The following is a 13,553-nucleotide window of genomic DNA, read 5'->3' as shown; positions in this document are numbered from 1 at the left end:
AGGCTGCCATAGCAAAACACCATCGGCTGAGTGGCTTAAACAACAGACATTTCTTTTCTTACAGTTCCGGAGGCTCTAAGTCCAAGGCCGAGGTACTGGCCAGTTTGGTTTCCGGTGAGAGTGCTCTTTCTGACTCTTCCTCTTTTTATAAACCACCAATTCAGTCAGGTTAGGAATCCAACCGTATAACCTCATTTAACCTTAATTATCTCCTAAAAGCCCTGTCTCAAATACGGTCACAATAGGGATTAGGACTTCAACTTGTGGATTCTGGGGGGCACAATTCAGTCCAAAACACTCATTACAAATGAAAATTCTGGAGCCCCACCTCAGACCTACTGAATCAGAAATTCAGGGACCGAAGCCCAGCAGTTTGTGTCTCATTAATCCCTCCAGGTTATTCGCAGGCACACTAAAGCCTGAGAAGCATGAGCCTCCAGGGAAAACTCTCAGCATTGCATTTAATTTCCTCCACGGTTTCTCCCATTTTTACTTTCCAGCCTTATTTCTTATTGCTCTTTGACACGAACTCTGCTTCTGCTAAACTACTTCTCACTGTGGCCTGAAAGATCATTCGTATTCTGTCTTCCAGACTCTTGTTTACTCTCACCAACCTCCAATTGTCTTTCGACCTCTTTAATGAAGCTTCACTTCAACATCCCAGCCACAGTCACGTCTTCTTTCTCCAAATAGCAGAAGCACTAATTGTCTGAACCAATCATTTTCATATTTTACAGATTTTACTTTCTTAGAGTTCATAGGTTATACTTGTCTGTAATTTTAGCACAAGGTTTTGCACATAAAAGCACTTAAATCTTCAAAACATTATAGACTGTCCTGCTTATAACTCTTCTCTGTGACTCCGAACAACACTGGCCCCAGTACAACACTAATTTGGGACATCAAGCAGTCCCTTGGTCTCTGACATAATGCCACTTCCAAAGTTGTTTAATAATAAAAAAATCATCAATATACTATTTGCTCTTTATTAAGTCCTTAAGTGCATCAAGCCTTATAACGGGCACTTAGTATATTCCCTGATTAAATTCTCACAGTCACCCTGAAATAGGCATTATGATCCCTCTTTGACTGAAAGACACTGGAAACTGAGGCAGAGAAGTTCAATGAACTCTCCCAAAGTCACATATCCGAGAAGCAGCAAGGCTGAAAAGTGTGAACATATGTTTCTCTGACTCAAAGCACATGCTTTACTTCTATGTTATACTATAGACGAAGAGATTTTGTTTGCTGTCAACATAATGAATTTACTGCCAAGAATCCCAGAGTGTATGGGTCTTGTGGTAAAGATACTTCCAATATACCCTTTGTAAACTCTATCTTCTTTATCCCCAACACACACACACACAAGTCCTGAAGCACTGCTAAAAGTAAGCCATCATGAAAAAAAAAAGGGCAGACTTCTTGAGACCAACAGATACTGTTAAATGACTACAGACAACAAACAGCTCTAAATTCTATCGCTATTCTATATGCTATTTACCTGCAGACAGCCTTCGGAATTCTTTCATCTCTATGTTAGAGACAACTGAAGAACTCAAAGGGAATTACTTGAAAGTTCACAAGGAGCTTTGATAAACTTTTGCCCAGAGCAACAAATACTGATAATTACGCACGACAAGCACTCACACACACACACATATATGCATATAAATTTTTAAAATCGCTAAGTTAGAAACAATGGAATTTTTTCGAAAAAATAGTATTTCTTAGCTTCCTTCTCCAGAAAGAAAAAACAAGTGGTTATATTTTACTTTCACAGCTGCCCGTGCTTTGAAGACTGGACTGTTAAGATAATAAGCCACACCTGTTGGACTGTTTAGGTTAATTCCAATCACCAGCTGAGATAGTAATTAAAAGTAACATTCCATTCTCAGCCTACCTGGGGTGTTCAACAACCTGGACATCTTGCAGAAATAGGAGATGTACTGCTCACAATACTCAGCGCTGTTGGTGATGGCACTGATCTGGTCCATGGAGGCGCTGTAAATGAGCTGTGTCACCGAGTATTTTTCTGGGTTGTAGCCCACCACCGTCGTCTGCATTTGCAAATCATGAGACACTATGGTCCATACTTTGTCCTCTGTGGGGAGAAAAATGCCACGACAATGGGTCATTAGTATGCAAATGCATCTTCAAATGTCAGAAAATAAGTGAGCTATACTTTCACTGGTGTTTTCCCTGAACTGCTGTAGAACAGAACTAAGGACAGTAATACTTAAAGTAACCCCTACCCTTTCTCACACTTAAGTTCTGCTTATATAGACAGAGTAGAAAAGTAATATTTTTTATTAAAAACAAACGCAAGACACCTCCTGAAAATGAAACCAAATAGCCTGAGAATCTGGTTGATGCTCTAATATCTGCTGCACTGAATGCGAGGCCCATTGTGCTCCAGAGCCTTCCCGGCTCTGTAATCCCTCAGTCCTTCCGTAAAACAGTATTTGCTCCTTCCTAAATGAACTACGTGCTCTCAAGCCTCTGGATCTTTGTACATGCTGTTTGCTCTAATCAGAATATGCATACTCATCTTGTCAACAAATATTCTTTTCACCCTGACCTTTCAGTTATAATTAGACACTGCATGCTCTGTTATTGAAATGCTCTACACATGTGGGATGATGTAAATAAGTAATTATCTTGGTGTTTTGGACCCCAAAAATTTCAATATGTGAAAAGGAGAAGCATATATAAGATTGATGAGATTAAATTAAAATCCTGTATGGTTCTGCATTTGAATTAGAAGCATCACTATGAACCCAGGATGATGTTTTTAAAAATGTAGATATGTCTTAGTTCTGTCCACTGAAAAAGTCCCCAAACAAGGACCAACCTCTGGCACCAGACTGTCATTATTCAATACCATTTTCCATTAAGAGAAAACTAAGCCCCCAGAGAAATGGCTGATTCAGGGCTGGAAATGGATAAGAGGAGCCTGGAACATATTGTCACTTCAGAAACAAACTACTGGAGACAAAGAGTGGTTCAAAAAACCCCAGGGCCAAAGAAGGATGATTTTAATTAACATCAATAAGAATTTCCTGCAATGAATTAAAATACAGCAAGTATATTTAACTCCATGAGTTTGTACAAAAAAAAGAAATGTCTAATTTTGGAAGATGCTAGGTAACTAACTCATTACTTTGAATATTGGTAAATAGAGGCAAAGAATCCAGCATTTTGTCTACCTTAGCTATATGAAGTGTAATGTAACTAAATACTTTCTTTATGGAAATATTTCAGCTCATAAATGAAGGCTAAATGATAAATTTTTTTTTTTTTTTGCGGTACGCGGGCCTCTCACTGCTGTGGCCTCTCCCGTTGCGGAGCACAGGCTCCAGATGCGCAGGCTCAGCGGCCATGGCTCACGGGCCCAGCCATTCCTCGGCATGTGGGATCTTCCCGAACCGGGGCACGAACCCGTGTCCCCTGCATCGGCAGGCGGACTCCCAACCACTGCGCCACCAGGGAAGCCCTAAATGATAAATTTTTTAACTTCTAACAAGTTAGTAGGATCTAAGTAGGATTATTCATGGTCGCTAATATAACAAGTAAAACCGGAGGAGACGTGCCTCCTGGGGATCAGGAGGGGCAGGCAAGTACCCAGCACTACATGTGGAGAGGTGCGGACAAAACTCAGAGGTGAATTTCACCAAGCTTACAGACCTACCTGCCAACTTCTAGAAAATACAGGGGAAAGGGGAACATGTCACCAAAGGGAAACAGCAAAATCCATGCTGTGGAAAACTGTATACATCATACAATCTAGTTTTTCAACAGGTGAGTGAGTGATAATTTACAAAGGAAGAGAGAGAGACACACGCACAGGAGAGAGAGAGACAGAAAGCTTTAGATTAAGAGAGATGAGAGATGTCCTGAACTTGCCCCTCCTGAGGTCTTCCTATTTCAGGAAATGGCAACTCCACTCGTCCAGTTCTAGGACAAAAGCCTTGGAGTCGCCCTCAACTCTTCCCTTTCTTCCACCTCCTCCTGCAACCTGTCAGTGACCCCCGCCTGCTCTACCTTCAATAATTCTTCCGAATCTGGGCATCCCTCACCCCACCCCCGCCACTGCTCTGGTCAAAACCCCAGGGCCGCTCGCCTGCATCCCACAGTAACCTCTAACCAGTCCCCTCTTTCCACCCTTGCACCCTCACGCCTACCTTCAACACATCAACCAGGCTGAGGTTTTCGAGCACAAGTCAGATTTTGACACAGCTCAGGGTCCTCACATGGCACCCGGTCTCGTTCACAGACAAAGTCTAGTTCTTAGAATAGTGAAAGGCCCTCCGAGATCCGGCTCTTCCTTGCCGCCCTACTCATCTCCCCCTCGCTCCTTTGGCTCCGCCTCCTTGGAGACTCGCACTTGCTCTTTCCTGCATCTAGAGCCGTCTTTCCTCAAGCCCACTCTTTCTCCGGATCTGAGCTCCAGTGACAACCTTTCCTTCCCGAGTCCCAGTCCACCACAGATGCTCTCCATCTACCTGCCCAGCTTTGCTTTTCTCCATAACGTTTATCTCTATCTTAGGGCACATTTAAATTATTTTTAAATGTCTGTCTCCCACCATTAGAAGGGAAGAAAGCAGGGATTGTTTCAATGCTATATGCAATGTGTTTAGGATGGTAATTGACATATAGCAGGTCTTCAAAAATATTAGTTGAACAGAAGAATGAATTAATAAAAATAAACAGAATACAAATCCTTAAGCTAGGAACTTTTAAAAATCACTTTGGTTCAAGTTCTGCCAAGACTATCCTTAGAGACTGTGGACAGGCCACTTCACTCCTCTGAGCCAGAATTTCCCTTCGTCTGTTACAACATGCCTCTCTATCAGAAGACTTCCCAGCTTGCTGTTCTTAAATTGATTAAAAGAAGTTCAGTTATGGTGTCACCTGTAGTCATTTTCTATAGATAGTTGTTTTGCCAGTTTTATCTTTGGCCTGATCAGAACTGCCTTCCTTTAGCTCCTCTGATACAGCAAGAAAAGCTACAATATATTTTGGTAATTCTGTCACTTTCTGACATGATTCTGAAAATGAACTGATTGGCATTTATATCCAGACCTTCAGATTTACCTTCACTTAATTAAAAATTCATTAATTGAATTAGGTTACTTCTATCACTTTTCTGTTACAATAAGTCTATGGCACAGAATTCTCAAATGTTTGACACCACTTACTTTTTCCTCCCTCCTCCCTTCCTCTCTTCTTTCTTTCCCTCCCTCCCTTCCTTCCTTCCTTGTTTCTTTCTCTCTCTCTTTTTTTTTTTTAAAACAAATCCTTACCAAGAGCCTTGCCCTGTAGCGCTGTTCCAGACCTCTCTTTCTTTAACTTTTGATGGAACAGCATTCTAATCTGACCCTCCTTTAAATATCATAAACCCCTTTTTATATATACAAAATACGTTAATAAAGGCAAACATTAATTAAGCAAGTAAAACAAAATGATCACCCATTATGGTCTCTGTCAATAACTTTAAAAAGACTAACCAATTTGTTAATGTTGATGAATCTCTAACATTTTGGTCCTGGTGACTTCTTGACCCTAAACTCTAGTTCCAGCCATCTCAGTACACACATTTCATCATCAAAACCCTGTACATTATATCTTTATATTTGTTTTATAGTCCACTCATTCATTCAACAAATATTATCATGTACCTACTTACTATATGACCAGTACAGATCTAGGAACCATGGAAACCACAGCCAAAAAAAAAGCATTCATAAATTTTTGCAGCTTACATTCTAGTGGAGAAAAGAAAACAGATAATAAGCAAAATTAAAAGAATACATATATATATATAGTTAGCCAGTGATAATGGCGAGGAGAAAAACTAAATCAGGGAAGGGAAGGATAGGCTGTGTGTATGGGGATTGCATTTTTAAACACAGAGGAAACCATAAAAGCCCTGAGAAAGTGACATTTGAATAAATAAGGTAGCTATCCAGCAAGCCATGTAGATGTCTGGGGAAAAGTATTCCAGACAGAGGGAATGAAAATGCAAATGTTCTAACTCTGGAATACTCCGCATGTCCTTCAGGTATACAAGAAAGCCAGTGAGTGACGAAAGGGGAGAGGAGAAGTTGAAGGCAGAAATGTAATGAGAATGAGTGGATTGTGACCTTTCAGTGAGATGGAAAGCCACTGGCTTTGGAAGGTTTGGAGCAAGTGAAAGTAGTTTGCTTTAACTTAATCTTTGACATACTATTCTTTGCTGCAATAAAATTATACTTCAGAGGGGTTTGAAAAATAATATATATATATCTTTATAAAGATTTAAAACTTTCTACAGTGTCATGGCATTATAAAAGGTAATATATAAGCTCTATTTTGATAGCATAAAACAATTACTGTTGATGCATCTTGCAAATTATTTTTTAATGCTTGCATATTATACAGTGCGATGGCTCCTTTGGAGCTATTAAATCTTAAATGACAAATGGATATTAACAATTTTGCTGATATCCAGCATCTAGAAGAAAGTTATGCTGTATAGATTTTTCTTCACTAGTATTGTAAGTGGAAAAATTAAAAATCGTATTCCCATATTCACAGTGTGTTTATCTAGCATGTATTGTAAGATATGTGTGTAATGCAAATAAAAACTAATGTGTATGGAAACTCCTAATTTCTGCCACTGTCCGTTTTCATGAAGAAGCAACTGATAAGCTAGTGTATTTCAAATATTCTTTTTGGATTAGTGTGTTATGAAAATGGCCTTTGTGATTACTTAGTGCTTAGTATCTGTCACATCATGCAATTACATATTTAAAACCTGTCACATTGTACACTGTTTTACATATAGCTGATTTAATGATGTTTCAAATACTGGGGCACATCTGGAACATACTGTGGGAATACATCCCTCTCCTTGGCATTTACAGGGTCCTCAAGATTACACAGCTTAGTTGTGTTGACATATGTACATTAGAAAGGTCCCTCTGCTACCTGTATCAGTGACCCCATATCCTTATCCTAACTGTAATTCTCAGGTAATTCACTTCATGAGAACTCAATTCCTGGCACAGTGGGAGTTATGACCAGGGCCTGTTAAAGCGAGGAAATGACCAGTGAAGAAAGCAAAGAATTACTCCTCCCAGAATATAACCAGTTTCTTCATCATGCATATGGCTGTTCTTTGACTCTTTTCCATGTTATCCATATATAATCTGAAGTTCACAGTACAGAGCAGGTCTTTATACAGCACATTTTAATTAAAGTCCAATCTGAGCTAAATCCAGCACAAAAAAATTTTGTGTCCCATACATCTGAATATGCATCTAAGTGTTTCTGATTTTCAAGCAGCATCACGGTTCTGGTTATTGAGCAATTTGTCTATCTGGGAGCTTTTTACACCTTTATTCATATTAACTCTGAAATGATCTTTAAAATTAGGGAATATTATATTATAAATTACCTAAATTTAAAATGGTGTATAAAGCTTGTTAGGCGGGCATCAGCAACATCTACTTGTAGTCCAAATCCCTGAGCAGCCCTGTTACCTATTACAGTAATTCTACAGGAATGACTTTGGGTCTCTCACTCTGAGAGTAACACAACTGGAACTGAACTATAATACATGCCTCACCTAAGATTTTCCATATTCCATGTAAAACTTGGCCTGCTGCATAAAACTAGTGAATTCAACTTTGTATATCCTTAAATTTCTTCTCTATCTCATAAACTGCATTCTGATAACTAGGTTTGTGGTTTTCTTTGAGCACAGAAGTCTTAATAGCTATTATCCTGATTCAGTAAATCAACAACTGAACCTCAACTGTGAGGAAGATATGAGCAAAGATCGCCAATGAAACGCTATAGCATCAATAAGAATTGCTTACATATTTGCAGCCTTACAGGAGAACACAGCCAAGGGAACAAGCCTACCATTTAAACGAAACCATGTTCTCACGTGAAAAATTTTGAGTTCTACATAGTATCAAGATAATGTCATTTTAGAGAGCATCCATTTTGAATCTCTTCAATTAGAGATTAAGAAACCAACTGTAATAGAGTTACCACATGATCCTGCAATCCCACTCCTGGGCATGTATCTGGAAAAGACAAAAACTCTAGTTCAAAAAGATACATGCACCCCAATGTTCACAGCAGCACTACTTACAATAGCCAAGACAAGGAAACGACCTAAGTGTGCGTCAATGAATGGCTAAAGAAGATTATATATACATATATTATAAAATAATATATGTATAAAATGGAATACTAGCCATAAAAAGAATGAAATATCGTTATTTGCAGCAACATGGATGGACCTAGAGATTATCATACTAAGTGAAGTGAGTCAGAGAAAGTCAAGTATCACATGATATCACTTATATGTGGAATCTAAACAAAATACAAATGAACTAATTTACAAGCAGAAACAGTCTCACAGACACAGAAAACAAACTTTCTCAAAGGGGAAAAGGGTGGGGGAAGGGATAAATTAGGAGTATGTGATTAACAGATGCACTACTATATATAAAATATACAACAAGAATTTACTGTATAGCACAGGGAACTATATTCAATATCTTATAATAACCAATAATGGAAGAGAATCTGAAAAAGAATATATATATATGAATCACTTTGCTGTACACCTGAAACTAACACAATATTGTAAATCAACTATACTTCAATTAAAAAAAAGTGTCAGAAGTGACAGTGGCTTGACCAAATGAATACGAAAAGTTAGTGGCAAAACAATGGAAACTTTGTCCCTAATTCTGGATTTAGTGCTCTTTTCGCTACACATGTCTTTGACCCAGTGGTGATATGCTTGGTGACATGTCAAAATACTTATTGTCTTCCCCACAGCACCCCACTAACTTTCAGGGGGCAGGGGAATATAGACACTATTTTAGACTTTTTAAATATTATTTTAAATTACAATATACAAGTTATTACATCAAGAGAAATGTCATAAAATCATGAATACATTCATAAACGATTACTTTGTTTTTGATCTGTTTCAGCACGATGTTAGGCTCTGGAAGTACAAGGATGAAAAAGACTTGAGTTCCTGTCCTCAACAAGCCTGTAGTCCAATGGAGGGGAGAAAACATTAAGCTTGAAATTGCAAATTGTGAACAGGTGCTAAAACAGATATATGCACAGGGTCTTGTGAGTTCACATGGAAAGTCTGTATAACCCAGCTTTAGACAGCCATGAAGTGACCCAAGAAGACATGGCATTTTCAGTGAATGATGAAGGTTAAATGGGGATGAGCCATATGAAGATGGTGATAAAAGCAGTTTCATTCTTCCTATAGCTCAGACCAAATACCTTGGAGACAAAACGTTCAGTAACTGGGATCTGGATCAATTGGAAATTGAAGGGTCTGGAACGGTGAAGTATACGATTGCAGTCATAACAACTGCGTATGGGTTGAAAGTTCTAGTAGACCGTCATGGTGTAGGTCTGAAATGCTGTGGAGATAGAAGATTAACTTATATTTAAAAAAATATGTCTCCAAAGGCATATAGGACAAGCCCACAGCTAACATCATACTCAACAGGGAACAGCTGAAAGCTTTTCCTCTAGAAATCTGGAACAAGTCAAGGGGAATATGATTAGGGATATACCTAGGTTTTAATTTTATATGTGATGTTATATTTCTTAATCTGGGTGTTGGATACAAACTAGAAATACTTCATAGTGAAACAAACAATTAACAGGTACCTTATTTCAGGTAAACTTTATATGAATTCCAGATTTGCAAAAGTAATAATCTAGGAAATACTGGTCATTTTACATGAGCTGTGTGTGCTTTACTGCATAAGTCACAGAACAATTTCTTATATAGTTGCTTATCCAAAGTATTAAATAATTCTACAAACTATGTTAGGTTATAATGATGGTAGGCTATGATGGTTTTTTGTTTTTGTTTCATTTTTTAGTCATTTGTCAGAGGATCTATTTGAAAATTTCATCAGTCTTCCAGGTAGGTAAGTTTAAAGACCATTAATTTTATAGACCATTATTTTGTTTAGAAGGTTTTCTCAATAGTTATGATCCTACTGACAAAATTTAACTTATTAGAAATTTTTGGTGTCATATTTTTCTCCCCCCAAATACATTTTGTGTGAGCATTACAAGCATCTCTGTAACCTAGACCCTAATATCATAGAGGTCATTTCACCATGGTGGGCTTCAATGGTTTGAGCCACTCCATAATGCCTGCTATGTATGCAGCTCAGGTGGCATAAGCAGCTTTAATCACATGTAGAGAAATAAGGTATATAAAGCAGATGGAACCCCTGCAGGAAGCACCGAGGAAATGAACTAAAAGTACAGATGATGTTCTGCAGGTGGTGGAAAATGTTGATTATTTTTATGCTCACAATTCCAGCTCAAAAATGGTGTGTTGTGAGCAAGTATAAATAATGGTGGATCATTCATACCCACCTGAAGAGCAATTTGGAGCCTATGTATATCGTTTTTCGAGGAAGACATTAGCTATTTTCTGGGAAGAAGAATATTCGTTAATGTTTTTGTTCCACTGTAGAGATGTTAACATTCTTTTACAATACGGCTGGAGTTATTGACTGCATTTACATGAACACTTAGACAAGCTAATCTTCCCTTTCCTCTTTCTCTCACACTGGGTAGAGATGTAGTTGGTGTGTATTTGACAGTCGGGAGCTCATCTCTGTGGCAATAAGATTTCTACCCTGTGTAGCAAGGAAATGTTACTCTTCAATTTGTGTTGCTTATAATGGTAATTAGATTTTGATCTGAGTTCAAACTTGGACACTAGGTAAACGTCATCTTGGATCAGTGACTGACCATTTCTGTGGACCTTTCAAGATACCACTTACTTCCTATTATTTAAAAATACCTTAAAACATATTGCACACACTTGGTTAAAAAAAATCACTTCAAGGATTTACCACACTGACCTACCTGTAGTTCAAATATGCCAGGCACTTATGCTTTAAGGCTTCTGCATGGCTGTTTCCTCTGCCTAGAGGAATTTTTCCAGATGGTCTCAGGCTAACTCCCTCGCCTCCATTAGTCTTGATTCAAGAGGCATGTTCTCATCGAGGTCTGTGAAGTCGATCTTATTTAAACTTACAGCCCGCACTGTCCCTTCCCTTCTCTACACCCAAAGCACACACATATGGCCTTTGAACATAGTATACAATTTACTTGTTTGTTATTTTTATCATCTGCCTCCCTACCCCACCTTCCTCATAGACTATAAACTTCAATATATCAGTGAATTTTTAAAATAAATTTTGTTTACTCATGAATCTTAAATTCTTAGAATAGTACCTAGCAGTCTGCAGAAGTTCATAAATATTGTGCTAATAATATACCTTAACCCTTTCTTCACTTAGTTTCCAACAAATCTCTATCACAATCATCATCAGTGATTTGATGGTATTTGGTAGTATATATCCATTTGATGATATATACTAACAAATGTAAAATAGATAGCTAGTGGGAAGCAGCCACACAGCACAGGGAGATCAGCTCAGTGCTTTGTGACCACCTAGAGGGGTGGGATAGGGAGGGTGGGAGGGAGATGCAAGAGGGAGGAGTTATGGGGATATATGTATACATATAGCTGATTCACTTTGTTATAAAGCAGAAGCTAACACACCATTGTAAAGCAATTATACTCCAATAAAGATATTCAAAAAAAAAATACAGTTCATGGGCTTATAGATCCCATCAGATAGTTCTACAATTTATTAAGCTTCAAAAAAAAAAAAAAACATTTAGAAAGTCTTTACAGGTGGAACAAAGTGATATTTGAAATTATAAAATCCTGGTACTGTACTTGCAGTATTTACAAGATTTTTTAAATCTTGTAAACTGCAAGGATTTTTTAAAAGAGCAACATGATAATACATCCAAGATGCAATAAGCTTCTTAAAACCATCATCATTTTCTTTCTGGGTTGAACAGTAAGATAATAATCATTCTGTGCAAAGTGTATGACATCTCCTTACATAGCAAGAGATCCTGAACATAGTAGTTTCATTCATCAACAACTTGCTTTATTCCAAGCACTGTTCTAGGTCCTGAGCACATGAAGGCAAATAACATGTGTGGCATGCCACCAAAGAGCCAGTGGGAAGAAGGTACACAAAATAAGTAATTACTGTACAACCTGAAAAAATAACTTACTTTTCAAACAACTGCCAGAATCATCCAAGTAATGAGATTTAGCATATAAATCATAAACCCACTTATAACCTACATCACATCCTTTAACATACATAACACATTATTTAAAATTCTCTGCTATTGTATTTATATATTTTTTTATTGTTGGGAGATTTTATTTTCTGTTAGCACTTAGTTTAAACCTAAGCTGTATCAGGCTAACCTGAGAAATTATATTCTTCCTGAAGTTTCTATCCAAAAAGCTTTGATGTAGCAGAAAACACACAATTGAAAATGACAGTTTGATTCGCTATTAACAGGATAGAATCTCATAAGATGGCCCTTCCTTTCATGTTGACCCTAGCTCACATTACTGTCTGCCCCTGAAACTTGAAAAGATCAAATACATCCCAGCAATTTACATTTTGGGGGCACTAAGGGCTGTGGTTTAGGCGATGTCCCATCAGAAAGTTTGTGGCGACAGAAACAGACTCACAGACATAGAAAATAAATTTATGGTTACAAAAGGGGAAGTGGGGGGGGATAAATTAGGAGTCTGGGATTAGCAGATACAAACTACTATATATAAAATAGATAAACAACAAGGTCCTATTGTATAGCACAGGGAACTATATTGAATATCCTGTAATAAACCATAATGGAAAAGAATATGAAAAAGAACATATATGTACATGTATACATGTACACATATATATGTACATGTATACATGTACATATATATAATATATATAAAACTGAATCACTTTGCTGTACACCAGAAACTAACACAATACTGTAAATCAACTATACTTCAATTAAAAAAATAAAGTTTATGGCCCTTTTCCCTCCTTTCAACCCAAGCACCAGGCTTAAACATAATTTTTTTGATAATACAGATAATATTTATCACCTTGGAAGAAAATCCCCAAATAATCAACTCCTCTGAGTATTTAATTTTCCCCATTAACTCAGTTTCTATTCACTGAAGCAGCCCCTATTGTGAGGAACATTAGCACGACAGTCTGACAGATTAAGTTCCTTGGTGAGGATAATTAGCTAGAAATAAATTTTTAGGGAAAGAAAATCCTTAAGATAGCAGAATTAACATATTCAAAGGACCTAAAACTGGTGTCCTCACTTTAATTTTAACAGAAGCACAAAGGTATTAGGTGATTTCTCTTTTTTTAAAAAAAATGATTCTCTGAGAAACTAAAATATTAAAGCTCCTCTAAACCCAGCAAATTCTTCCCCCTGCCAAGAACACTCCCACCTGCCCTGGCTCTGAGTCCATCAAGTCTCAGCTTTACATACTTTGCTAGAAAATACCGCCCACTTCCCAAGCCCCAGTGTGAGACCAAGTTCAGATTAGATATCCATCCACCTCCATCTGCCTCCCTAACAATCCACGTTTA

At 37.7% G+C, this 13,553-nt stretch overlaps 1 protein-coding gene across 1 annotated transcript in view; it reads right to left on the bottom strand.

Moving 5' to 3' along the window:
- Nucleotides 1-13,553, bottom strand: part of LOC309810308 (contactin-associated protein-like 2) — a gene marked incomplete at both ends in the record, with an annotated part of 613,462 nt that overhangs the window by 298,766 nt on the left and 301,143 nt on the right. Inside the window, one exon of the mRNA XM_082632268.1 lies at nucleotides 1,901-2,101. Coding sequence (XP_082488394.1) covers nucleotides 1,901-2,101 — 201 coding nt within the window. The remainder of the gene's footprint in view (nucleotides 1-1,900; nucleotides 2,102-13,553) is intronic.

The sequence above is a fragment of the Mesoplodon mirus genome (genome assembly GCF_964341445.2).
Source record: "Mesoplodon mirus genome assembly, chromosome: 9".
Lineage (NCBI taxonomy): Eukaryota > Metazoa > Chordata > Mammalia > Artiodactyla > Ziphiidae > Mesoplodon > Mesoplodon mirus.
The sequence above is the reverse complement of the archived record's forward strand: the minus strand, read 5'-3'. Positions and strand labels throughout refer to the sequence as shown.